This window comes from Gobius niger (genome assembly GCF_951799975.1).
Source record: "Gobius niger genome assembly, chromosome: 6".
NCBI classification, from domain to species: Eukaryota; Metazoa; Chordata; class Actinopteri; order Gobiiformes; family Gobiidae; genus Gobius; species Gobius niger.
In genome coordinates, this window is record NC_136857.1 from 1,978,178 (window position 1) to 2,005,920 (window position 27,743).

The 27,743-nt window shown below is 35.7% G+C and overlaps 1 protein-coding gene across 1 annotated transcript in view; it reads right to left on the bottom strand.

Annotated features, from left to right (window-relative positions):
- The window catches only part of ptpn22 (protein tyrosine phosphatase non-receptor type 22), a 60,393-nt gene extending 34,352 nt beyond the window's left edge, over positions 1-26,041 (bottom strand). Inside the window, exons 1-8 of the mRNA XM_079558274.1 lie at positions 25,891-26,041; positions 9,025-9,133; positions 6,495-6,571; positions 4,856-4,951; positions 3,432-3,470; positions 3,257-3,328; positions 2,273-2,332; positions 1,784-1,926 (exon numbers count right to left, since the gene is read on the bottom strand). Of these exons, the coding sequence (XP_079414400.1) occupies positions 1,784-1,926; positions 2,273-2,332; positions 3,257-3,328; positions 3,432-3,470; positions 4,856-4,951; positions 6,495-6,571; positions 9,025-9,133; positions 25,891-25,992 (698 nt within the window). The 5' untranslated portion in view covers positions 25,993-26,041. The remainder of the gene's footprint in view (positions 1-1,783; positions 1,927-2,272; positions 2,333-3,256; positions 3,329-3,431; positions 3,471-4,855; positions 4,952-6,494; positions 6,572-9,024; positions 9,134-25,890) is intronic.
- Between the last annotated feature and the right edge of the window lie 1,702 nt (positions 26,042-27,743).

The following is a 27,743-nucleotide window of genomic DNA, read 5'->3' on the forward strand; positions in this document are numbered from 1 at the left end:
TCTTTTATTTGTGTGGTTTTATCTATTTTTATTGCTTTTATTTTCTTGTGCAGCACTTTGGAAACTCTTGTTTATGAAATGTGCTGTAGAAATAAAGTTGGATTGGATTGGATGAAACAGGGAGAGGAGAACAATAACATGATGATGATGAAGATGTGGTGAGACATGAAGCCCTTTAAGTTTTCGAATTTACAGAGTCTTTGGTTGCCTCTTTTATGAAAGTCCAATGTGTGCTTGTCAAAACAGTTTCTATTCTAATGTTGTCGATGATGGTGGGTTGGCGTGTTACGGTGAAAAAGGTCATTTCCTGAGTTTTCTTGAGGTTGAGTTGAAGGTTGGTTGTCCTTGTATTGTACCAGAGATGAGCTGTTCTTAAAGGGGGGGTATTGTGCAAAATGGATTGTTTTTACGTCACTCCCTCATTAAAAACATGCCTGAAGTGTCGCCTTGGCACATTCACGTATTTCTGAGTAATCTGTAAAAACTCTGATGGCGGCCATTTTAGGGATAGGTTTGCCTGAGTCCTCCTAGGAACGCCCCCACCTCCTGGAGACGCCTCCGAGCTTTCGTCACCAGCCGAGTAACCAACCACTGCTCCTCAGCAGAACCCCCTCCCCACTGATGCCACAGACAGCGTGTGGAGGGGGCGTGTCTAAAGGCTCAGAGGTTCTTAAAGAGACAGAGGCCTATTTCAAGACATTCACTACAGCCATTTTGAGAGAGACATTTTATACAAGGCAGTTATTCTAATTTACTGCATTTACAGACCAACAGAAGGTTTGTCATCATTGTAGTGTGATATAGACTGGTGCTATGGGACTGAAAAAAGCAGAACACCCCCTCTTTAAGAAATCCCAGTATGGCAATGTATACAGGAAAGCACACAACCTTGCGGGGCTCCAGTGTCGGTAACGAGTGCAGCTGTTGTTGTGAGTCAGACTGCCTGTCGTCTATTGGAAACATACTAAACATACACTAGGGCTGTGCAATTAATCGAAATTCAATTACGATTTCGATTACAACAGTAAACGATTACAAAATTAGCATAATCGCAAAAAAATCGATTATAATTTTATTTGTTTTTTTTTTTTTTCATTTATTTATATTTTTTTCAAAATTTTTTTTGTATTTTTTTTTTTCAAGTTTTTAATTTGGGGATTTTTGTCACTTTTTTGCTGGATTTTTGTCACTTTTTTGCTGGATTTTTGTCACTTTTTTGCTGGATTTTTGTCTTTTTTCTGCTGGATTTTTGTAATTTTTTTGCTGGATTTTTGTCACTTTTTGCTGGATTTTTGTCTTTTTTCTCCTGGATTTTTGTCACTTTTTTTGATGGATTTTTGTCACTTTTTTGCTGGATTTTTGTCACTTTTTTGATGGATTTTTGTCTTTTTTCTGCTGGATTTTTGTAATTTTTTTACTGGATTTTTGTCACTTTTTTGCTGGATTTTTGTCTTTTTCTGCTGGATTTTTGTAATTTTTTTGCTGGATTTTTGTCACTTTTTTGCTGGATTTTTGTCTTTTTTCTGGTGGATTTTTGTAATTTTTCTGCTGGATTTTTGTCTTTTTTTGCTGGATTTTTGTCTTTTTTTATGGATTTTTGTCACTTTTTTGCTGGATTTTTGTCACTTTTTTGCTGGATTTTTGTCACTTTTTTGCTGGATTTTTTTAAAGGCAACAAATAATCGTTTGAATAATCGTGATTTCAATTATGACAAAAATAATCGTGATTATTATTTTTTCAATAATCGAGCAGCCCTAACATACACCATTGCGTGAGTCTGACCTGCAGTGGATACAGATGGGTGTGTCGTCGTGCTCTTGGTAGGAGCGCATCTCCAGCAGCATGTCCAGGATGGGAGGGATGGAGTCGGGAACGCCGTGATCCGGCCAGTTCACGTAATGCAGCTGCATCAGCGTCCGAGTGCTCTGGAGAAAGGAAACATAACAAGCAGAGGAAGACGTTTTCATCTTTGCATTCTTTTGGTACATATACCTTTTTAGGGTTGAAAGTCAGAACATTTAAACCCTACATTTTATCCTTACTAACTGATGACTTGCTGCGATTGCATAATACGAACTGTCTTTTCCTTTTCACACGGAAATCATTTTTTGAGTGAATTTACTTTTGACACTTCCTCCGCGAGATAAGCCGCTCAATTCGCGTGACCGTCCATAAAAAGCACACACTGCTAACATTTTGACAAGATATAATCTCTTGTGCCCCGAGCGGGTTCCTCTGACCGCAGCGTTTCACTGTTTCAGAACTGCTTACGTTTCGATAATTCACCCTCAGCATCCTCGTCACATAATCTCCTTTATTCTCCTCTGAGTCCTGGAAACACAAAGAAGGCGGTTTAGGAGAGAAAATGGCAATAACGTGGTAGAAGAGACACTGAACTTGGGCAAAATAAAGTCCCATTTAAGGCGAGACACTGCAGGTGAATAGGGAAAAAATGTATATTTACAGATATCAATTTGAAACTTTTGCTGTCAATCACTGGCATAAATGTGAGAAAAAAATACATATAAGAACAAGGTGTTTTATGTCTAAAAATGCCCCAAATTTCCCATCTTTTTGGCGACGAAATCTGAATAATGTTTAGAGCTACATTCAAATTTATGGTTTCATTTTATTGGTAAATGAGTTGCCAAGACTTTCTCAGAGCGGATTTTGGATTTCTTGTTTAGATTTAAAATAAGCAGTTTTTTAGTGGAAAATTTTGTAAAAAATTTAATTTTCGCCTTATTTTCTGACATTCAAAACTCAATAAATGGGGCTTAGGGATTAAATAATAAAAAATCCCACGGAAAAAATCTTCCAAATATTGTTCAGTCCAAGGCTGGAAAATGTGAAGTCTTTAGGTCCGACTGACGTGGACATAGTGTCGCCACAATGACAGAAAAATGTGTTTTGAGAAAAAGGCCCTTGAAATTGCATTCTCCCATATAAGTCTATGGGGGAACATTGAATCAGCGCAATATTTAAATATGTCATTGTGAAGATTAGGCATATTTTCTGTTTCCGGGTGAAAGCTTATATGTTCAGAGACCGATTTAGCCCAAAACCTGAAAACTGAAAAAATTGAGTTTTGCCTGTAGTGTCTCCCCTTAATAACTGTATTTAATAAAAACCTGATAAACGGATCAAAGAAGGTCTGAACTAGGATTACGTCAAAAAGAAATGGACTGACTCTAAATCAGGTCCCAAATCTAGGACTAAACAAAATAGTAGGACCTTTTTCCACGATGTACTCACACAGTAAACGCTAAAGGGTTCACAAACGAACGGCTCGTCGTGTTTCTTCGGCCAGTAGCACTCGCACTTTTTCTGTCTCAAGGGGAAACAAATGTGTTAGAGAGAAACGTGGACACGAACTGAGAAATGGGGCTGTGGCTTTTTAGTTCAACCACAGCTGGAAACAAACTGTTACCTTCCCCATCTCGAACTCGCGACACGCCATCACCACAACCTGCCGCGCGAAAGAGAAACTAGTTTAGATCACTTACTGGCAGCTTTTTTCTCACCGCTTGGATACATCGAGACTCGAGTTGTTCACCAAAGCTCTCCCCTGTTTTCAAGTAGCATTAATGAAAGTAATGATCTCATCTTTAATCAACAAGCTAACCCTTCCTCCCAAGGCCGTGGGAACACATTTTCTCCAGCTTTACCCCAGTCCAAAAGCTTCTGGAAAAAATGTGTGAAAATAGCAACAAAACTGAGACGAAAACAAGGATGAAAATGTGGAAAAAAGTGAGAAAACATTGATGAAAAAGTGACAAAAAATGTACAAACAATGACAAAAATGGACAAAAATTTGACAAAAAAATGAGAAAAATTGGACGGAAAATTGATTGATTGAGAAAGTGATAAGAATTCGACCAAAAAATGAGAATAATTTGACAAAAAAGTATTTTTTTTTTTTTAAATGACAAAAAATTTAGAAAAATTGACGAAAAATTAAAAAAAAAAGAAAAAGAAAAAATTGACAAAAAATTGATAAAAATTTGACGAAAAATTGATAAAAAATTGATGAAAAAGTGATAAGAATTTGACAAAAAAAATGAGAATAATTTGAAAAAAAAAGTGACAAAAAATTTAGAAAAAATGACAAAAATTGACAAAAAAGTGAGAAAATTTGACGAAAAATTGATAAAAAATTGATGAAAATGTGATAAGAATTTGACAAAAAAGTGACAAAAAATCTAGAAAAAGTGAATTTTTTTTTTGAAAAATTACAAAAATTGACAAAAAAGTGAGAAAAATTGGACGAAATATTTATTACAAAAAATAGACGAAAAAGTGACAAAAAATTTAGAAAAAATGACAAAAATTGACAAAATTTTGACAAAAAAGTGAAAAAAAATGGCCGAAAAATGTATTTAAAAAAAAACAAAGGAAAAAGTGGTACGATTTTGACAAAAAAATGAGAATAATTTGACGAAAAAGTGACGAAAAAGTGACAAAAAAGTCACGAAAATTTGACAAAAATGAGTCGACTGCCCAACAAAAAAAGATCAATTTAGTTTTGTAGGTCTTTCAAATGAGGCGCTACACTGGCCTACAGGATTTGGGTAAAGCTGAACTGGAGAAAATGCTCTCGGTTCAGGCGGGAGTTAAGAGGTTAATAAACAGGATTTATGCACAGAAAAAGTATTTTGGGGATAAATTTTGTCCCTCAGCGCCCCCTAACTAAAACATCTTCCCACGGCTCTGCTTCCTCCACTGCACTCCAACTACTACCTCTTCAAATAAATGTCTTTCTAAGTAGCTCTAAGGCTAGACCAAGCATGCATAAGATCGACAACTATTTAACAAACAAACACTTTAATGAAATACTACTACTACTCTACTGACCTCGATGTTATATTCCCACAGCATCCTCAGAAAGTCCAGAACTGTGTGCGGCAGCGGACCCTGCGTGGCTATGTACGCCCGGGAACCTGTGACTCCCTTTGAAACAATCGAGGCATTATGTGAGCTGAAGGATGAGAATGTTACTGTACAACAGGGATAGGCAACGTCAGGCCCGGGGGCCAAATCCGGCCCTCCAACACAGAACCTCTGGCCCTCACACTGCAAAAAGTGCCCTACTAAAAACAAGGGAAAAAATCAGACATTTTGTCTTGTTTTAAGGAAAAAATTCTGCCAATGGTTCAGCATTTTTTTCTTGCTAAGAATTCTTATTTCTAGAATATTTTTCTGATCATAAAACAAGAAAGAAACACTAAATTTTAGCAAATAAAAAGCTAGAATTAAGCAAAAATGTCCTCAGAAAATTGAATAATTTAAAGAAAACATTCTTATTTAGTGAAACATTGTGGATATTTTATTTAAATTTTGTTTGATTTAAGTAAAATGTTGTTAATAAATACTAATATTTAAGGAAAGTATTGCCGCGCCCGGAGACCCGTCTCCATGATGTGGAGCCAGGCTGATGGTCAGAATCACCTGCTGGAAGATTCACCTATTGTACATGTTTTAGTGGTAGACACGGGGAGAACATGCTCCACACAGAAAGGCCCCGTCCTGGTGGGAATCGAACCCGGGACCTTCAGGCTGTGAAGCTGAGGCTCTAACCGCTGTGCCACCGAGCCGCCCACTTTAAAGAATGGAATGTTTTATCTCTCTGTGAGAAGCAGTTCTTACATTAAGAGTTGTTGATCTTAGTTTTTCTTAAAATAAGAAAAAATATTCTTTGTCTAAAACTGAAGAAGATTCAAAAAGTTTTTCTTTCTTGTTACAATAAATATTATCATGTTTTTAGCAAATATATCTGAACAAGAAATGGCTTGATTTTATTTCCTAAAACAAGATTTTTTTTCTCAAGAAAACTTATTAAAACATTATTACTTTTTAGGGAAAAAATAAGAACTTATTTCTTAAAGTAAGACATTTTTTAATTGCTTAGAATCCACTTTTTGCAGTGCAAGATGATTTTGAGAAACATTATGACACAAATCAGAAAGTTCTTTAACATTTTTAGGGTTAAATGGGAGAAATACTGTCAATGCACCCAATTAGGTCATATTATGTACAACTCTGGCATTTGTAGAAAGTGCACTGGAAAAAATATCAATAATTTTAAGGAAGAACTGACAGAAATCTACTTGAATGAAGAGATTCAATCTAAGCTTTGAGTAGATTTGGTCTGGTCTTAGATCAGATAAAACATCTTATCGCCAAAGGAACAAGTTATTATTCTCTTAACTCAGATTATATTGTATAATTTCAAGTGAAAAAGTTAATTTGTCCGATTTAAAAGTGGGTTTCATGCTTGTTCCATTGGCATTAGCATTTGTATCTCAACATCTTCAACATAAAGAACCTTCATTCAAGCAATTTTAAGTCATTTGTCTCATTTAAGATGGTAGTTTTTCCAGTGTAGGGCTTTACTTTGGTCTAAAATTGGCCCTCTGTCTATTTACAATGAGAATAATCGGCCCCCCGCCCTCCCCTGCTGTACAACAATCACTTAGTTTGGACGTCGGCTCACCTTGATGAAATTAGCATTGATGTAGTCGGTGTCATTCTTGGATGTGGTGAACGTGAGCTTCACTCTGCTGTGGTCGACTGTGGAAACACAACAGTTTGATGATTAAATGTCATGAGGGGTATCGTTCTACTCCACTTTATGGTCATGCACACAGGTCTTTATGCTGCTTTTCATGCCCACTTAGATACACTCAGACTAGAGCTGGTAGAGCTGCTGAATACCTTTGATTTCCATGTGAATGTGAGATGCTGTTCAGTAAGAAGATTAATACTGTAAGGCATGTTTTTATCCTTGTGCAGAGGAGTCCAGGGAAACACTGTGTTTTATCTTACCCTTGATACATTGTTTCTGCCAACTTTAGTACAACGTCATTTGCTTTGTAACAATGTGTAATAACTTCTCAGGGTCGCACCCATTGGAATATAACTGAAGTTTGGAGGTACATACACTGCAAAAAGTATTTGACTAGATCAGTATAAACATCTCAATTTGAGCATAATAATCCAAATCTTAGTTGTTTTGACTGGTTAAGAAGTTGTCGGGCATTTGTCCTGGATTATTTCACTTGTTCTGAGATGTTTCTGACTCGTTTCGATACATTTCGTCCTTATTTCAGGTCATTTTCTTTGCCAATGGGGAAAGAAAATTGGTCTTATCTCATTGGCGATTTGACTTTGTTATTTCAAAGCGAGATTTACCCTAGAACTGGTCTGAAATGTCCTCAAACAAGCAAAGGAAACTCGGTCCGATCAGGAAAAGTGTCTAAATGAGGGAAAACCGCTCAAAACAAGATACATTTCCTCAATTCAACTCATTGAAATATGACAAAAATGTGACCAAAAAAATTGATAAAAAATTACAAAAAATGACAAAAATGTGATGAAAATTTGACGAAAAAATGACAAAAAACTGACCAAAAAAAATACAAAAAATAACAAAAATATGACAAAAAACTGAAAAAAAAATTACAAAAAATGACAAAAATGTGATGAAAATTTGACAAAAAAATACAAAAAAAATACAAAAAAATGACAAAAAGTTAAGAAGTTTTAGGGCATTCGTCCCAGATCATTTCACTTGTTCTGAGATGTTTCTGACTCGTTTCGATACATTTCGTCCTTATTTCAGGTCATTTTCTTTGCCAATGGGGAAAGAAAATTGGTCTTATCTCATTGGCGATTTGACTTTGTTATTTCAAAGCGAGATTTACCCTAGAACTGGTCTGAAACGTCCTCAAACAAGCAAAGGAAACTGGGTTCGATCAGGAAAAGTGTCTAAATGAGTGAAAACCGCTCAAAACAAGAAACATTTCCTCAATTCAAGTCATTTAAGCCAATGCTTGATATTTACTTTTTGTAGTGTAATGTAATCAGACATAAAAACCTAACATTCAGTCCGATCCCTCAGACCTTTGAAAGCACTAAAACACATTATTCCATTGTGTATATACTACACAGGTACAACTCATTACAGATTGTTACGAAGCAGATTGTATGTATTAAAGTAGTGTAAAATAAAGTGTGACCGAGTGTTATTTTATTCATATATTTAAGATGGAACAGCACATTTTTTGTATTATTCGCTATTTACATTTAAACAATAGTATACACCAGTGTTAATTTTGACAACATATTTTAATTTAGTTTTAGTCTTTTGACGAAAATGTAATTCGATTTTAGTCTAGCTTTAGTTGACTGAAATTGCACGTAAATTTAGTCGACTAAATTTAGGACTAATTTAGTGGACTTTGCATTGATAATATTCATTATAATCATATTTAATGTTGTTCCTCTGCTTCATGGAGCTGCTCCACATGAACAAAGCTCAGAGCTGATCCTTTGGCAGAGAATTTAAATGATCTGAGGTTCTTTCAGACGCTCAATAGAAGTTTGGATGATTTTAGTCTCTCCCTTTTATTTTTATTTCGTCTGATTTTAGTCGACTCAAATATCTGGACATTTTAGTCACAGTTTTAGTCTCATGAGAAACTTTTCATTTAGTTTTAGTCCAATTTTAGTCGTCAAAAATATCACTTTGACTAAAATTAAGACTAAATATTTTAGTCGATGAAATTAACACTGGTGTATACAGCGTCAATTGCACATTGTTTTAAATTGGCACTACATAAAGACGTACTCCAACAAAAATACAGCCTTCTAATTGGACTATTGGTGATAATTTTAATTAATTAAATATTTTTTATCAAGTAAAAATGCAATAACCCAGAAACATGACATGTTTATGATAAATTATATGACATATGTGAGAAAGATGTGTCTCCTGTTTCAGTGTGATTTCCATTATTACCATCTTATTACACTTTTAGGTACCATGCAACTCACAACCTGTCACCATGTTATTACTGCATGTAGAAAAGTACCAGTGTGTGACATATCATAAAGAATAGCTACCTTCAGTACCTTTAAATCACAATACTAAACTGCAAAGTGACAACAGGCCAAAGTGCTGTTGTGTTGCACATTAATGTCAGATAAAAACAATCACAGATCGTGATTCACATGTTTCTTACAGGGCAGAATGTCTTTGTATCGGTTTTTCTTGAAGTTGTCCGACTTCTCCGCGCTCTTGGTGGGGAAGGTCTTGTCCGTGCGATACTTTGTGGACTGGTTCCTCAGCCGCTGAAAGATACAAGCAGTTTGAGCATTTTAGAGAAAACTATGACCCCACAGAAGAAGAAGAAGAAGAAAAAATTCAGTCCAAAAGCTTCTGGAAAAAATGTGTGAAAATAGCAACAAAACGGAGACGAAAACAAGGATGAAAATGTGAAAAAAGTGAGAAAACATTGACAAAAAAGTGACAAGAAATGTACAAAAATGAACAAAAATTTGAGAAAAAAGTGAGAAAAATTGGAAGTAAAATTGATTTAAAAAAATGGACGAAAAAGTGACAAAAAAATGAGAATAATTTGACAAAAAAGTGACAAAAAAATTAGAAAAAGTGACAAAAAAATTAGAAAAAATGACAAAAAATTGACAAAAAAGTAAAAAAAAATGGACGAAAAATTGATAAAAAATGGACGAAAAAGTGATAAGAATTTGACAAAAAAATGCAAATAATTTGACAAAAAAGTGACAAAAAAATTAGAAAAAGTGACAAAAAATTGACAAAAATGGACAAAAATTTGACCAAAAGTGAGGAAAATTGGAAGTAAAATTGATTAAAAAAAATGGACGAAAAAGTGACAAAAAAATGAGAAAAAGTGACAAAAAAATGGACGAAAAAATGACAAAAAATTGACAAAAAAGTAAAAAAAAAATGGACGAAAAAGTGAAAAAAAAAATGAGAATAATTTGACAAAAAAGTGACAAAAAATTTAGAAAAAAGTAAAAAAAAAAATGGACGAAAAATTGATAAAAAATTGACAAAAAAGTAAAAAAAAATGGACAAAAAATTGATAAAAAATTGACAAAAAAGTAAAAAAAAATGGACGAAAAATTGATAAAAAATGGACGAAAAAGTGATAAGAATTTGACAAAAAAATGCAAATAATTTGATGAAAAAGTGACAAAAAAGTCACAAAAATTAGACAAAAATGAAACGACTGCCCAACAAAAAAATCTGACATGAGGAAAAAGATCCATTTAGTTTTGTAGGTCTTTCAAATGAGGCGTTACTCTGGCCTACAGGATTTGGGTAAAGCTGAACTGGAGAAAATGCTCTCGGTTCAGGCGGGAGTTAAGAGGTTTGCTTTAATTATTTACATGAAGTCTGCACAATCACAAAATGGGATGGAAAAGACATCTGAAAAAGTGAAAAAAAAGTCAGAAATTGTTAAAAAAAAGAGTGATGCAGAAAGTATTGTGACGGAACCACAAAACCGACAGATGTTTGTTCCCTAAACTTAACAGTGTCGTAAGAAGTGAGTTGACGGGAAAAGTCTTAAAGGAACAGGCCACCGTTTTTCCATTCTGTTGTTAGCATTTGGCCTCTCCCAGTACATTCCTATAGCTCCAAATCGGGGGTGAAGTTGGAAGCTACCGCGCTCTTCCACAGGTTTGCACAAAGACCAGACAGGTGCGCATCAACTCGTCGAAGCTCAGGTAAGAACATATCACAGTATGGAAAAACAGTGGCCTGTTCCTTTGAGTAAAATCAAGAATAAAGCCATCTGGAATCCACTATCTACCAGTGCTGCCATTTTCAGCTGCTGTAACTGATCTTAAGTGTCCAGATTTACAAGGTGACATCGCCAATGTGAGAAAAGTGTCAACCCGGCCACTATTGGTCAAGGTCAAGGTCAAGGTCCTTGCTGTAAAGCGCTTTGAGTGCCTAATGTAGGTGGAAAAGCGCTATATAAGTTGAGACCATTTACCATTTACCAAGGTCAAGTTTACAGCACATTTACAACAACCACGGCTGCCCGAAGTGCTTCACAACACAAAGAGATAATAAACTTTACGTCAAAATCAATTAAGGAAAAAGGAAGAAAAAAAAAAAATTCAGTCAAACAACAAACAACAAAACGGAGATGAAAACAAGGATGAAAATGTGAAAAAAGTGAGAAAACATTGACGAAAAAATGTAAAAAAAATAACAAAAATTGACAAAAATTTGAGAAAAAAGTGAGAAAAATTGGAAGTAAAATTGATAAAAAATGGACGAAAAAGTGACAAAAAAATGAGAATAATTTGACAAAAAATTGACAAAAAAGTAAAAAAAAATGGACGAAAAATGGATAAAAAATGGACGAAAAAGTGATAAGAATTTAACAAAAAAATGCAAATAATTTGACAAAAAAGTGACAAAAAAATTAGAAAAAGTGACAAAAAATGGACAAAAATGGACAAAAATTTGACAAAAAAGTGAGAAAAATTGGAAGTAAAATTGATTAAAAAAATGGACGAAAAAGTGAAAAAAAATGAGAATAATTTGACAAAAAAGTGACAAAAAAATTAGAAAAAGTGACAAAAAAATTAGAAAAAATGACAAAAAATTGACAAAAAAGTAAAAAAAAATAAACTTTAATAAATAATAAATAATAAACTTTACGTCAAAATCAATTAAACAAAAAATACAACGGAGAAACAGTTGAACATATTAAAAGGCCTGTGTAAAGAGGTGGGTTTTAAGGGAGGACTTAAAACTGCTTAGAGTCGGGGCCAAACGGATGTTGAGGGGCAGAGCGTTCCACAGTCGAGGGCAGCAGCCGAAAAAGCTCCGTCTCCTCTGGTTTTCATGTGCGTTTTGGACACATCCAGGAGGAGCAGGTCAGCTGAGCGAAGTGCTCTGGACGGGGCATGGACAGAGAAAAAAAATGAGAATAATTTGACAAAAAAGTGACAAAAAATTTAGAAAAAGTGACAAAAAAATTAGAAAAAATGACAAAAAATTGACAAAAAAGTAAAAAAAAAATGGACGAAAAATGGATAAAAAATGGACGAAAAATTGATAAAAATGGACAAAAAAGTGATAAGAATTTGACAAAAAAATGCAAATAATTTGACAAAAAAGTGACAAAAAAATTAGAAAAAGTGACAAAAAATGTACAAAAATGGACAAAAATTTGACAAAAAAGTGAGAAAAATTAGAAGTAAAATTGATTAAAAAAAATGGACGAAAAAGTGAAAAAAATGAGAATAATTTGACAAAAAAGTGACAAAAAATTTAGAAAAAATGACAAAAAATTGACAAAAAAGTAAAAAAAAATAAACTTTAATAAATAATAAATAATAAACTTTACGTCAAAATCAATTAAACAAAAAATACAACGGAGAAACAGTTGAACATGTTAAAAAGCCTGTGTAAAGAGGTGGGTTTTAAGGGAGGACTTAAAACTGCTTAGAGTCGGGGCCAAACGGATGCTGAGGGGCAGAGCGTTCCACAGTCGGGGAGCAGCAGCCGAAAAAGCCCTGTCTCCTCTGGTTTTCTTGTGCGTTTTGGGCACATCCAGGAGGAGCGGGTCAGCTGAGCGAAGTGCTCTGGACGGGGCATGGACAGAGAGAAAAAATGAGAATAATTTGACAAAAAAGTGACAAAAAATTTAGAAAAAGTGACAAAAAAATTAGAAAAAATGACAAAAAATTGACAAAAAAGTAAAAAAAAAATGGACGAAAAATGGATAAAAAATGGACGAAAAATTGATAAAAATGGACAAAAAAGTGATAAGAATTTGACAAAAAAATGCAAATAATTTGACAAAAAAGTGACAAAAAAATTAGAAAAAGTGACAAAAAATGTACAAAAATGGACAAAAATTTGACAAAAAAGTGAGAAAAATTAGAAGTAAAATTGATTAAAAAAAATGGACGAAAAAGTGAAAAAAAATGAGAATAATTTGACAAAAAAGTGACAAAAAATTTAGAAAAAATGACAAAAAATTGACAAAAAAGTAAAAAAAAATAAACTTTAATAAATAATAAATAATAAACTTTACGTCAAAATCAATTAAACAAAAAATACAACGGAGAAACAGTTGAACATATTAAAAGGCCTGTGTAAAGAGGTGGGTTTTAAGGGAGGACTTAAAACTGCTTAGAGTCGGGGCCAAACGGATGCTGAGGGGCAGAGCGTTCCACAGTCGGGGGGCAGCAGCCGAAAAAGCTCCGTCTCCTCTGGTTTTCATGTGCGTTTTGGGCACATCCAGGAGGAGCAGGTCAGCTGAGCGAAGTGCTCTGGACGGGGCATGGACAGAGAAAAAAAATGAGAATAATTTGACAAAAAAGTGACAAAAAATTTAGAAAAAGTGACAAGAAAATTAGAAAAAATGACAAAAAATTGACAAAAAAGTAAAAAAAAAATGGACGAAAAATGGATAAAAAATGGACGAAAAATTGATAAAAAATTGACAAAAAAGTTAAAAAAATGGACGAAAAATTGATAAAAAATGGACAAAAAAGTGATAAGAATTTGACAAAAAAATGCAAATAATTTGACAAAAAAGTGACAAAAAAATTAGAAAAAGTGACAAAAAATTTACAAAAATGGACAAAAATTTGACAAAAAAGTGAGAAAAATTGGAAGTAAAATTGATTTAAAAAAAATGGACGAAAAAGTGACAAAAAAATGAGAATAATTTGACAAAAAAGTGACAAAAAAATTAGAAAAAGTGACAAAAAAATTAGAAAAAATGACAAAAAATTGACAAAAAAGTAAAAAAAAATAAACTTTAATAAATAATAAATAATAAACTTTACGTCAAAATCAGTTAAACAAAAAATACAACGGAGAAACAGTTGAACATATTAAAAGGCCTGTGTAAAGAGGTGGGTTTTAAGGGAGGACTTAAAACTGCTTAGAGTCGGGGCCAAACGGATGTTGAGGGGCAGAGCGTTCCACAGTCGAGGGCAGCAGCCGAAAAAGCTCCGTCTCCTCTGGTTTTCATGTGCGTTTTGGACACATCCAGGAGGAGCAGGTCAGCTGAGCGAAGTGCTCTGGACGGGGCATGGACAGAGAAAAAAAATGAGAATAATTTGACAAAAAAGTGACAAAAAATTTAGAAAAAGTGACAAAAAAATTAGAAAAAATGACAAAAAATTGACAAAAAAGTAAAAAAAAAAAAATGGACGAAAAATGGATAAAAAATGGACGAAAAATTGATAAAACATTGACAAAAAAGTTAAAAAAAATGGACGAAAAATTGATAAAAAATGGACGAAAAAGTGATAAGAATTTGACAAAAAAATGCAAATAATTTGACAAAAAAGTGACAAAAAAATTAGAAAAAGTGACAAAAAATGGACAAAAATGGACAAAAATTTGACAAAAAAGTGAGAAAAATTGGAAGTAAAATTGATTAAAAAAAAATGGACGAAAAAGTGACAAAAAAATTAGAAAAAGTGACAAAAAAATTAGAAAAAGTGACACAAAAATTGACAAAAAAGTAAAAAAAAAAAAAAACTTTAATAAATAATAAATAATAAACTTTACGTCAAAATCAATTAAACAAAAAATACAAGCATGGGCATGGACAGAGAGCAGCTCAGACAGATACAGAGGTGCCATTTAAACATCTAAAAACAATTAAAAGAATCTTAAAATTGATTGTGTGACGGACGAGCACAGGTGTGATGGTGCCGGTCAGGAAGCGGCCGCTGCGTTTTGGACCGTTTGTAGCCTCTTAATGGACGCTTTGTCCAAACCACAGTACAAAGCATTACAGTAAACGAGTGGTAATGAGTGCATGTGCTGCTGATCAAAACTCATATGCAGAGACGTCTATACTGCCAGTTTCTAGAGGATGCTTCCTTATGTAGCGTCCTTTAGGGCTGTGCAATTAATCGAAATTCGATTACGATTTCGATTACAAGAGTAAACGATTACAAAATTAGCATAATCGCAAAAAATCGATTATAATTTTTTTTTTCAATATTTTTTTTTTTTTTCATTTTTTTTATTTATTTATTTATTTTTTCACATTTTTTTTTCACATTTTTGGATTTTTGTCACTTTTTTGATGGATTTTTGTAATTTTTTTGATGGATTTTTGTAATTTTTTGATGGATTTTAGTAATTTTTTTGATGGATTTTTGTCACTTTTTTGATGGATTTTTGTAATTTTTTGATGGATTTTTGTAATTTTTTGATGGATTTTTGTAATTTTTTGATGGATTTTTGTCACTTTTTTTGATGGATTTTTGTAATTGTTTTGATGGATTTTTGTCACTTTTTTGATGGATTTTTGTCTTTTTTTGATGGATTTTTGTCACTTTTTTTGATGGATTTTTGTAATTTTTTGATGGATTTTTGTAATATTTTTGCTGGATTTTTGTAATTTTTTTGCTGGATTTTTGTCTTTTTTTTGCTGGATTTTTGTAATTTTTTTGCTGGATTTTTGTCTTTTTTTGATGGATTTTTGTCTTTTTTTTGCTGGATTTTTGTAATTTTTTTGCTGGATTTTTGTCTTTTTTTTGCTGGATTTTTGTAATTTTTTTGCTGGATTTTTGTCTTTTTTTTATGGATTTTTGTCACTTTTTTGATGGATTTTTATCACTTTTTTGATGGATTTTTGTCACTTTTTTGATGGATTTTTTTAAAGGCAACAAATAATCGTTTGAATAATCGTGATTTCAATTATGACAAAAATAATCGTGATTATCATTTTTTCAATAATCGAGCAGCCCTAGCGTCCATCCAGAGTCACTCTGATCTCATCAGTCTATAAAGCCTTTGTAAAATCTGTCTTCATTTCATTCCTGAACCAGATAGACGTGTCAGTTTTGTCTTGATCAATAGCAGTCGGGTTTAAACTTTTCTCACGGTGGCAATGTCGTCTGAGCACTGTGAACACCTTGTACTTCTTGACACTTAAGTTCGGCTACAGCGGCTGATAAAGAAAGCACTGGAAGATAACGGATTCCTGAAGGTTTTATGCTTGATTCTTCTTCTTTGACCATGATTTAGCCTCTCATTTCACTTCTCATGACCCGGTTCTGACGGTAAATGTCTTTTCCTTCCCATTTTGTGCGAGAGAAAATGGCCGCATTCTAAAAACACAAACTCTGGGGAACTACTTGCAGCTGCGCACATTTATTTTGATCGTTGCATAATTGACACTTGCATCATTCTGTACTCTTGATTCAGAGCGTGGACCTGCTTTCGCCACACTTCCTCTTATCACACACACGGCCATCGCTGCAATCCGAGGGCCTTTCAGTCTTACACCGTTCTGAGTTCGAAAATATGGTCAAAAACTCAGCTGTGCATTGGACAAAATGACATGAGCTGATTGCTTGACTGACTGACTGTGCAGACGCATCGGAAACACGGCTTTCACACGCTGGAAACACGACCTTTATGACGGCTCTGCACGGGTAGATCTTGATAAAACTGACTGTTCCTGTTTGTGTCTGGCGTTATGTTGCTTATGCTGCAGCTGAATCAGTCCTTTGTGTGAAGTGTCTCGAATGTTTTGTTCAAGGAGTTACACGTGTGGCCCAATGGATGACTCGACAATGACTAATTCCATTCTGACAAACATGAAGCGTTGCACAAAATGATGCTTTGATTATGTCATAGCTAAATGTCACATGTACACCAGTGTTAATTCCGTCGACTAAAAGATTTAGTCTTAATTTTAGTCAAAGGGATATTTTTGACGACTAAAATTGGACTAAAACTAAATGAAAAGTTTCTCATGAGACTAAAACTGAGACTAAAATGTCCAGATATTTGAGTCGACTAAAATAAGACTAAATAAAAATGAAAAGGAGAGACTAAAATCATCCAAACTTGTATTGAGCGTCTGAAAGAGCCTCAGATCATGTAAATTCTCTGTTAAAGGATCAGCTCTGAGCTTTGTTCATGTGGAGCAGAAACATGAAGCAGAGGAACAACATTAAACATGATTAGAATCAATATTATCAATGCAAAGTCCACTAAATTAGTGTTAAATTTAGTCGACTAATTGACATGCAATTTTAGTCGACTAAAACTAGACTAAAATCGAATTACATTTTCGTCAAAAGACTAAAACTAAATTAAAATATGTTGTCAAAATTAACACTGGTATATACTATTTTTTAAAGGTAAATAGAGAAAGATACAAAGTCGACTAAATTTTTTTTTTTTTTTTTTTTCTTTTTTTTTAAATTTATTTACAATTGTAAACAACAAAGAGGAAGTAGTGCCAGAGATATATTACATTTTACCAGAGGAAGATCTGTCATTAAAAGAAAAAACAACAACGCTCATAACAAAAAGATTAAGAGGAGCCAGGAGAAATATTGTACTTTTCTAAATACAAAATAAAAAGCAGGTAAAACAATGTATATCCTAGAAAAGTCGACTAAATTAGTCTTAAATTTAGTCGACTAAATGACATGCAGTTTTAGTCGACTAAAACTAGACTAAAATTGAAACTTTTTTTAAATCTCAACTAAAATTAAATTACATTTTAGTCAAAAGACTAAAACTAAAACTAAATTAAAATATGTTGACAAAATTAACACTGATGTAAACACAGATTGTAAAACTACATAAAGAGGGTTGTTTTTATGGAGAATTGTGCTGTTGTTAAAGTGCAAATGTGCCTTGAGTGTTTCTTATCAGAACAACTTTGCTGCGGCTTTAGATTCACCGACCGAGGCCGAGGTCACTGTGAAAATACATGTGTTAAGTTTGTGTTTATGCTTTTAAACCAAAACTCAATAGACTCAAACAGAAAGATACATAAACCTTTGAAAAAGTTGGGAGGCTGGAGTGCTATAAGTTTAGTCTTTTGGGTGCTCTTCAGTGCAGGGATCCGTTTCAGCAAAGAATCAAACAAACTGAGGCGCTCCAAAAGTAGAAATATTAAAAAGCCTTTATTTAAACATGGCGAGATTAGGTAAAATTGCCAACGCGTTTGGGCTCTAGGTCTTCCTCAGGGCGAGCTCGAGATGGCTGCCTCTATGAGCTTACAGCATTGGTCACATGTCCCAAGTGGGTTGGTCTAAGGTTAGGAAAGCCCCCACTCTTGGTCATCAACACAGTCATCTTTCACCAATACAACAAAAGACATGGCTCAGCAGTAAAGCTGGTTGCTATAGATGTGGTAACTGTTCTTTTTGTGAAAATATGCAAAGAACGAACATCTTCAAGGACACAACGTCAGGTCAGACTTACAACATAGACTTGAATGTCCCTGCGGTCGATTTTTTGTTGGCAGAACAAAACGCAAACTGAAAAACTAGCAGAACACAAACAAGCAATAAGAACTAGCAACCCCCTGTATGGCCATGCAGTATAAAGATGTTCACCATGGGAACTGCAAAAGCCTTAAAATGTGTGGCTTAGAACAAATACAGGAGACTATCAGAGGAGGGGACGGATTAAAAAAGCTCCTTCAAAGGGAATCCTTTTGGATCTATGCCCTCGAAGCTATAATTATTTATTATACGGCTCTTCACAACGTAAGTAGAAGCTCCGTTGATTTGAATGGGATTTCCCAACGTTCTACCGCTCATTATTTTCTGATAAAGGACCTCTGAAAAAAATAATGACGCTGCCAATGCTAACGGAGTTGGTGCTTTCATATCACTCCGCGCGTACGTAGTAGCGACACTATCTGTCCCGTCACTGAGAGAGAAGTCGGGGAATCGTGAGTCTGACTTTCAACTTACCCAGAGATTCACCAACATTCCTCCAACTGCGCCTTCAACTAAGCAGCTAGGCTAGCTGCTAGCCTTGCTGCTTCTAGCCTAGCCAAACGTTGAAGAGCAACGCGCAAACTTTTGGGAACTATTTGTCGCGGAAGTCATTAAATAAACCTTTGACCTTCATAAAAGTGTACAAAGTTTATGTTGTGTGTTCAGTTGGCAAATGGCCGTATAATAAGCGGATAATGTACAGAACGCTGGTCATTATCGGGAAAATAAGCACCTTCAGGCCGAACCGGTCGGTGCTTATTTTCCCGATAATGACCAGCGTTCTATACATTATCCCTTACTTGCATTTCTCTTTATGGTTTTGTAAAGAATAGTGTATTGTACATATTTTAATGTTTTGTATTCTACAAACCAGGTGACTATGAACACGCCCACCTTGGACCAACCCACTTGGGACATGTGACCAATGCTGTGAGCTTCATAGCTGTACAGAGGCAGGAAGGCCTAGAGCCCAAACGCGTCGGCAATTTGACCTAATCTCGCCATGTTTAAATAAAGGCTTTTTAACATTTCTACTTTTGCAGTGCCTCCGTTTGTTTGATTTTTTGCTGAAACAGATCCCTGCACTGAAGAGCACCCAAAAGACTAAACGTATACAACTTTTTACATCCGAGTAGCGCTCCAGCCTCACAATTTTTTCAAAGGTTTATGTATCTTTTTGTTTGATTTTATACATAAACCTTCTTCTTACTGAGCTATCAGTTGGGTCAGGGAGGGTTTAGTTTAGCCTATTGTGCGTGTTTTCAGTTGATAAAACACAGACAGCACCTGCAAGAAGCGGCGCGGTGGCTCAGCGGTTATGTTTCCTTCATGTGGCCTCGAAATGATGGTAAACACCGCACGTCGAGAGGAAAAATGACACATGAACGCCACCTCATCTCGTATTTTCCACTGGGAACTAATAATAATTATATCATGAATAATCTCGAGTTCCCAAGTTGAGTAAACCTCGGACCTTTCAACACAACAGAGAGCAGCGATTATACATTGTTATGTCTTTCAGCGGATTGTTATAAACTTGTCTCTTTTTCTACTCTCGCCTGTCTTCATGCCAATCTTCACGTGTTTTCAAAGCAGATACAAAGTGGCAGCAGATCAGCGGTTTGTGGATGACTGGATCACGTGAATATATATTATTGGTGTGTCATTTTCTTGTTTTAAACGTTTCAATTCACTGCGACACAAAAGCACTTGTAAAAAAGCACATTACGCTCCTGCTTTTCGGGAGGTCCACGGGCTCGGCCTTTCTGTGCGAGGTTTGTATTTTCTCCAGTGAATGTGTCGGTTTCCCCGTCCACGAAAACATGTAGGATGAATGAGAGCGAGTTTGTTTGTGCAGTACGCAAGGTGCGGCAACACTTTATTTTACACTAAGATAAAACATAGTATATATATAGGCCTTTATTTATTTATTGGGGGTACAGTAGAGCACCGGCACTTCTTTTTGTCCACTTAAAGCACTGAGTACAATGTGTATGTGCTCTGGAACAATGTGTAATAGCTTGTACCTATGGGTTTGATACACAATGGAATAATATGTATTTGTAGTTTGTATGTGCCTAATGTAATAGGACGTAACTCTAACTTTAAAGAGGGGGTGTTCTGCTTTTTTCAGTCCCATAGCACCAGTCTATATCACACTACAATGATGACAAACCTTCTGTTGGTCTGTAAATGCAGTAAATTAGAATAACTGCCTTGTATAAAATGTCTCTCTCAAAATGGCTGTAGTGAATGTCTTGAAATAGGCCTCTGTCTCTTTAAGAACCTCTGAGCCTTTAGACACGCCCCCTCCACACGCTGTCTGTGGCATCAGTGGGGAGGGGGTTCTGCTGAGGAGCAGTGGTCGGTTACTCGGCTGGTGACCAAAGCTCGGAGGCGTCTCCAGGAGGTGGGGGCGTTCCTAGGAGGACTCAGGCAAACCTATCCCTAAAATGGCCGCCATCAGAGTTTTTACAGATTACTCAGAAATACGTGAATGTGCCAAGGCAACACTTCAGCCATGTTTTTAATGAGGGAGTGACAGAATAACAAGATGGAAAGATTGAAATTTTTTGAATTTTTGTCACTGTTTCTGTTACATTTTTATTGCTCTTTTGTCACATTTTTGCCACATTTTCGTTGCACTTTCACAGCTTTTTTGACACTTTTTATTCACTTTTGTCACTTTTTTAATGCAGTTTGTTCCATTTTTGCCTCATTTTGTTCCTCTTTTGTAACTTTTTCTTGTAACTTTTATTGCTTTTTTGTCACTTTTTTGTAGAATTTTGTCCCTCTTTTGTTGCTCTTTTATAGCTTTTTTGTCACTTTTTAGTTGCTCTTTTGTTGATTTTTTTGTGGCTTTTTCTTTGTCACATTTTTGCCACTTTTTGTTTAATTTTTGTCACTTTTAAAGTTTTTTTTGTTACATTTTGTTGATTTTTTGGTGGCCTTTTTGGTGGCCTTTTCATTGTTTATTCTTCACATTTTTGTGAATGTGCCAAGGCAACACTTCAGGCATGTTTTTAATGAGGGAATGACAGAATAACATGATGGAAAGCTTGACATTTTTTTGTCACTTTTTAAAGTTTTTTTTGTTGTTACATTTTTGTCACATTTTGTTGATTTTTTTGTGGCTTTTTCATTGTTTATTTTTCATATTTTTGCCACTTTTTTGTTGAATTTTTGTCACTGTTTCTGTTACATTTTTATTGCTCTTTTGTCACATTTTTGCCACATTTTCGTTGCACTTTCACGGCTTTTTTGACACTTTTTATTCACTTTTGTGTTGCTCTCTTGTCTTGAATTTTTGTCACTTTTTTAATGCAGTTTGTTCCATTTTTGCCTCATTTTGTTCCTCTTTTGTAACTTTTTCTTGTAACTTTTATTGCTTTTTTGTCACTTTTTAGTTGCTCTTTTGTTGATTTTTTTGTGGCTTTTTCTTTGTCACATTTTTGCCACTTTTTGTTTAATTTTTGTCACTTTTTGTTGATTTTTTTGTGGCTTTTTCATTGTTTATTTTTCATATTTTTGCCACTTTTTTGTTGAATTTTTGTCACTGTTTCTGTTACATTTTTATTGCTCTTTTGCCACATTTTCGTTGCACTTTCACGGCTTTTTTGACACTTTTTATTCACTTTTGTCACTTTTTTAATGCAGTTTGTTCCATTTTTGCCTAATTTTGTTTTGTCCCTCTTTTGTTGCTCTTTCATGGTTTTTTTGTCACTTTTTAGTTGCTCTTTTGTTGATTCATTTGTGGCTTTTTCTTTGTCACATTTTTGCCACTTTTTGTTTAATTTTTGTCACTTTTTAAAGGTTTTTTTGTGGCCTTTTCATTGTTTATTCTTCATATTTTTTGTGAATGTGCTAAGGCAACACTTCAGGCATGTTTTTAATGAGGGAATGACCGAATAACATGATGGAAAGCTTGAAAAAGTCCATTTTGCATAATACCCCCCCTTTAAGTTATGTACCTAGTACTAATACAAGTTATTCCATTGTGTATCAAACCCAGGTACAAGTTATTACACATTGTTACAGGTGTGGGGTGTTTACATGCGCGAGTCCCTTGTCCTCAAGACCATGCGCTGTCCCGACAAAATAAACATTCAAAAAGTGTTGAATCAGGTTTGACAGTGACGTTCTGTGATTCCGCGGACTCATTTCCCCCGTGGGAGACTGAGTGACTCGGCCATTCGAGGACTTCCACGACGGAGACTTGACCCTGACGTGTTAGTACAGCACGGACAGCACATGGTCGGACACAGCGCCTCTTGTTCAGCGACAGACAGTAGAAACATGTCACAGCGTCTCTGTCTTCGCACCACAGAGCACGTTTTGTTCTGAGAGGAAGTGATGCGACCGCAGAGCCCCATCTCCGGAGTGGCCGAGATGGAGGGAACGTGACTGTGAGCCGAAGGACACTCATCGCCGTGACAATGGCCCACAGACAGGCTGCAATCTGGTACAGTGAGCCGCACTTTTCAAGTCTATATTCGTATATGCTCGGAAAACTTGTTGGTGTCATACCTAGAATCACAGTGGAATCGGAATTGTACTTTAAAGCTGCATTATGCAATTTTTTATGTTGGAAAAAAAAGGTCATATTTGTGCGTATTTGTCCTTGCAGTGACCCAGCGGTTGTATGAGAGGTCAGCATGGCACCTTTACTTTCCATCACAGTGGTCTCTACGACGCTCCAGGATCAATTGTTTTGTAGGTTTTCTGGATCAGGATCCGTCAGCAGTGAAAACTTTCCAAACAATTGATTCTGGAGCATCCAAGAGACCACTGTGATGGAAAGTAAAGGCGCCATGCTGACCACTCATACAACCGCCGGGTCACTACAAGGACAAATACGCACAAATATGACCTTTTTTTTTTCAACATAAAAAGTTGCAGCTTTAAAAGGGTTGCATAAACTACCGTAGATGCTGTAATAGAGGCCGGGGCCTTTATTTACTCAAGGGCATCTCGGACCAGGCCTTTATTGGAACCAGGCCACAGTTAGAGACAGGCCTTTATTTCTATTTGAGCAAAACGGACGACCAGGAAAATGAAGAAAAACGAGATTTGTGTCCATTTGCACCTAAAATATTAGGTTCATTCATTGATTAACATTTCAAACCCTCTCTCAGCGGCTGGAACATTGACGCCTTTTATTTTGTCGGGACAACAGGAAGTGTTTCGTTGCTGTTAGCGGAGCTTTGACATCAGTGTCACTGCAGGTTTCTGTTTCGTTTTTACCGCGGACCGGATTATTTGTTGTTATCTTGTGTAAAAGGCGAGTTTAGACGGAGCGTTTGTGTTTGTGATCGATCATGAGACTGACCCGAGAGAAGACGAGCCGCTCGCTCTGATGGGAGGAGTTATTTTGAGGCGTGGGACTGACCTGCACACGGAGCAGCTGGACGTGCTTTGAAGACGCGATGGAGACTTTATTAAAACCCTGGAGGGTCACAAACATTTGTTGCCCTGTTTCCAAATATGGTCACAGGAGGTTTGAAAAGTGGCTAAATCTGTGTCAAAGTTACGCTCGGATCAGCTCCTCCGCAGCGTCCCCCCTCGGCCCGGGTTCAGTTTGTTACTTCCTGCACGTGAGTTTTCATTTACACCAGTATGAGACACATTCCTAACATGGGGAATATTTCTACTGTTGTAGTTTCTAATAAAAGCCCCGGCCTGTTTTAGAGACCGGCTTTAATTTGCCTCCGCCAGCCGCGAACCCGGCCTCTGTCAGAGACCCGGCCTCTGTCGGAGACCCGGCCCCTGTCGGAAACCCGGCCTCTGTCGGAGACCCGGCCTCTGTCGGAGACCCGGCCGCTAATGGAATACAGGCCAGTATTAGAGAATTTACGGTAATCGCACAGGCTGCAGTCATGTAATGCACTGCTCTGCTCACAACAAAATATTCCACCTCCATGGGGTCTTATTGTGTATAAACCTTCAGTCTTCTCTCAAAAGTTAATGCCTCTGGAGATGTTTGAAGTTTACTAAATGCATCTTAAAATCGCAAACCTGATTGCTACATTCATGTGGAAAACTGCAATTGCACAGTTACCCAAAATTGTTAAGGACTTTTTGAGGACCTTGACATGTTCGTAATACTCTTGCAGTGGCATCACATTTTCTCCAGTTTGGCTTTACCCAAATCTGAAAGCTTCAAGAAAAGAGTGTCAAAATAGCGACAAAAACACAGTGAAAATGTGACGAAATGGTGATAAAAATGTGAGATGAAATTGCAACAAAAAAAGCAACAGTAAAGTGGCAAAAAGTGATGAAAACGCAGCAACAACACAAGGAAAAAGATCCATTTAGATGAGTTTTGTCGGTCTTAGCTTTCAAATGAGGCATTAGGCCAACCTATAGGATTCGGGTAAAGCTGAACTGGAGAAAATGCACTTGGTTAAGGTGAGGTTTAAACAAGGTAAACTCGAGGTAGGTTGTTGTAGGTTCCTGATTACAAATTTACATACAAAAATGCATTTAGGTCAAAGCCAGGACCATATAAAGTGATTGTTTTCAAAAATAATCAAAGCTCTTCTTGTGATGTCCTAGGGCTGTGCAATTAATCGAAATTCGATTACGATTTCGATTACAACAGTAAACGATTACAAAATTAGCATAATCGGAAAAAAAACGATTATAATTTTTATTTTTTATTTTTTTTCAATATTTTTTATTTCTATTTTTTTCATTATTTTTTTTTTTCTTATTTGGGGATTTTTGTCACTTTTTTGATGGATTTTTGTCACTTTTTTGCTGGATTTTTGTCATTTTTTTAATGGATTTTTGTCTTTTTTTATGGATTTTTGTCACCTTTTTGCTGGATTTTTGTCACTTTTTTGCTGGATTTTTGTCATTTTTTTGATGGATTTTTGTCACTTTTTTGCTGGATTTTTGTCATTTTTTTGATGGATTTTTGTCTTTTTTTTTGGATTTTTGTCACTTTTTTGATGGATTTTTGTCACTTTTTGGATGGATTTTTGTCACTTTTTGGATGGATTTTTGTCACTTTTTTGATGGATTTTTGTCTTTTTTTGATGGATTTTTGTCACTTTTTTGATGGATTTTTGTCACTTTTTTGCTGGATTTTTGTCACTTTTTTGCTGGATTTTTGTCATTTTTTTGCTGGATTTTTGTCACTTTTTTGCTGGATTTTTGTCATTTTTTTGCTGGATTTTTGTCATTTTTTTGATGGATTTTTGTCTTTTTTTGCTGGATTTTTGTCATTTTTTTGATGGATTTTTGTCATTTTTTTGATGGATTTTTGTCACTTTTTTGATGGTTTTTTGTCACTTTTTGGATGGATTTTTGTCATTTTTTGATGGATTTTTGTCTTTTTTTTATGGATTTTGTCACTTTTTGATGGATTTTGTCACTTTTTTGATGGATTTTTGTCACTTTTTTGATGGATTTTGTCACTTTTTGGATGGATTTTTGTCACTTTTTGGATGGACTTTTTTAAAGGCAACAAATAATCGTTTGAATAATCGTGATTTCAATTATGACAAAAATAATCGTGATTATTATTTTTTCAATAATCGAGCAGCCCTATGATGTCCCATGTTTACAATGTTACTTAGATGTAGACTTTCCAAAATACAGCTCCAAATGCCCTGGCTCTGCACAGTATTAGGTCATGCAGAGCAATAATAACTTCTCACACTGTTGCCCAGATGCTAAGAGGAAGAACAGATAGAGTCAGGACTGCAACACTGCCACTCACTTCCCCTTTGGGTCAGTCCACAGAAGCCAGCGCTACAGCCGTGGCCTTGACGTTTTCTGAGTATAATTGTCACAGTAAAACTCACGGCGAACTGTGCGGCGATGCCATCGGGCTCCTCCTGGTCCCCGGCGTCCTCCGTGTCCAGCTCCTCCAGCAGAGCCCTCAGTATCCAAGCTTGCTCCTCCATGCCCGGCCCGCTGTCATTTAACTGTCATCTAGCTGTCATCGTGCGGCATTTTCTTCACAGGCGAGTCACTCAAAAATCTTACAAACCTCAGGCATTGGGGTTGAGCTCTGAGAGTGTCACCCCCTCCAAAAGAAAAAAGAAACACCGCTGCCCTTCCTGCATGCAGTTTCTTCTACTTGTTTGGCTTGAAGACGCTGCTGTGAAAAGAATGCACTGACTGTTTGAGAGGAAGTTGGAGTAAGCGAACAGGTTTTGTGGTCAGATAAAAAATAATGACACGCCTCCTTCAAGTGTTTCTCTCTGACTCTGGGTCCTAAAGGCACTCAGTGCTGTCACAGAAGCACTGAACATGTGGCTGTGGAAAGTAACACAGTAAAAAGTACATTATGGGTACTTTTACTTTACTTAAGTACATTTTATGATGAATACTACACTACATTTTAGAGCCCGTATCTGTACTTTCTACTCCACTACATTTTTTAATTGGGTTAAAAGTCAAAGTATTTTACTTTCAAAGTGACCTCTCTGCGACAAACTGGTTTAGGCTAGTTAGACTTGTGGTGGTTTACTCCTTTAGACCTGGTTTAGACCTGGTTTAGACCTGGTTTAGACCTTGTTTAGACCTGGTTTAGATCTTGTTTAGACCTGGTTTAGACCTGGTTTAGATCTGGTTTAGATCTGGTTTAGACCTGGTTTAGACCTTGTTTAGACCTTGTTTAGACCTGGTTTAGACCTTGTTTGGACCTGGTATAGACCTTGTTTAGACCTTGTTTAGACCTTGTTTAGACCTTGTTTAGACCTGGTTTAGACCTGGTTTAGACCTTGTTTAGACCTTGTTTAGATCTTGTTTAGATCTGGTTTAGACCTGGTTTAGACCTGGTTTAGATCTGGTTTAGACCTTGTTTAGACCTTGTTTAGACCTTGTTTAGATCTGGTTTAGACCTTGTTTAGACCTGGTTTAGATCTGGTTTAGACCTGGTTTAGACCTGGTTTAGATCTGGTTTAGATCTTGTTTAGACCTGGTTTAGACCTGGTTTAGATCTGGTTTAGATCTTGTTTAGACCTGGTTTAGACCTGGTTTAGACCTTGTTTAGACCTTGTTTAGATCTGGTTTAGACCTGGTTTAGACCTTGTTTAGATCTGGTTTAGACCTTGTTTAGACCTTGTTTAGATCTGGTTTAGATCTTGTTTAGACCTGGTTTAGACCTTGTTTAGATCTGGTTTAGATCTTGTTTAGACCTGGTTTAGACCTTGTTTAGACCTTGTTTAGATCTTGTTTAGATCTGGTTTAGACCTGGTTTAGACCTGGTTTAGACCTGGTTTAGACCTTGTTTAGACCTTGTTTAGATCTTGTTTAGATCTGGTTTAGATCTTGTTTAGACCTGGTTTAGACCTGGTTTAGACCTTGTTTAGATCTTGTTTAGACCTTGTTTAGATCTTGTTTAGATCTGGTTTAGATCTTGTTTAGACCTGGTTTAGACCTGGTTTAGACCTGGTTTAGACCTTGTTTAGACCTTGTTTAGATCTTGTTTAGATCTGGTTTAGATCTTGTTTAGATCTTGTTTAGATCTTGTTTAGACCTTGTTTAGACCTGGTTTAGACCTTGTTTAGACCTTGTTTAGACCTTATTTAGACCTGGTTTAGACCTGGTTTAGACCTTGTTTAGATCTTGTTTAGACCTGGTTTAGATCTTGTTTAGACCTTGTTTAGACCGTGTTTAGACCTTGTTTAGACCTTGTTTAGACCTTGTT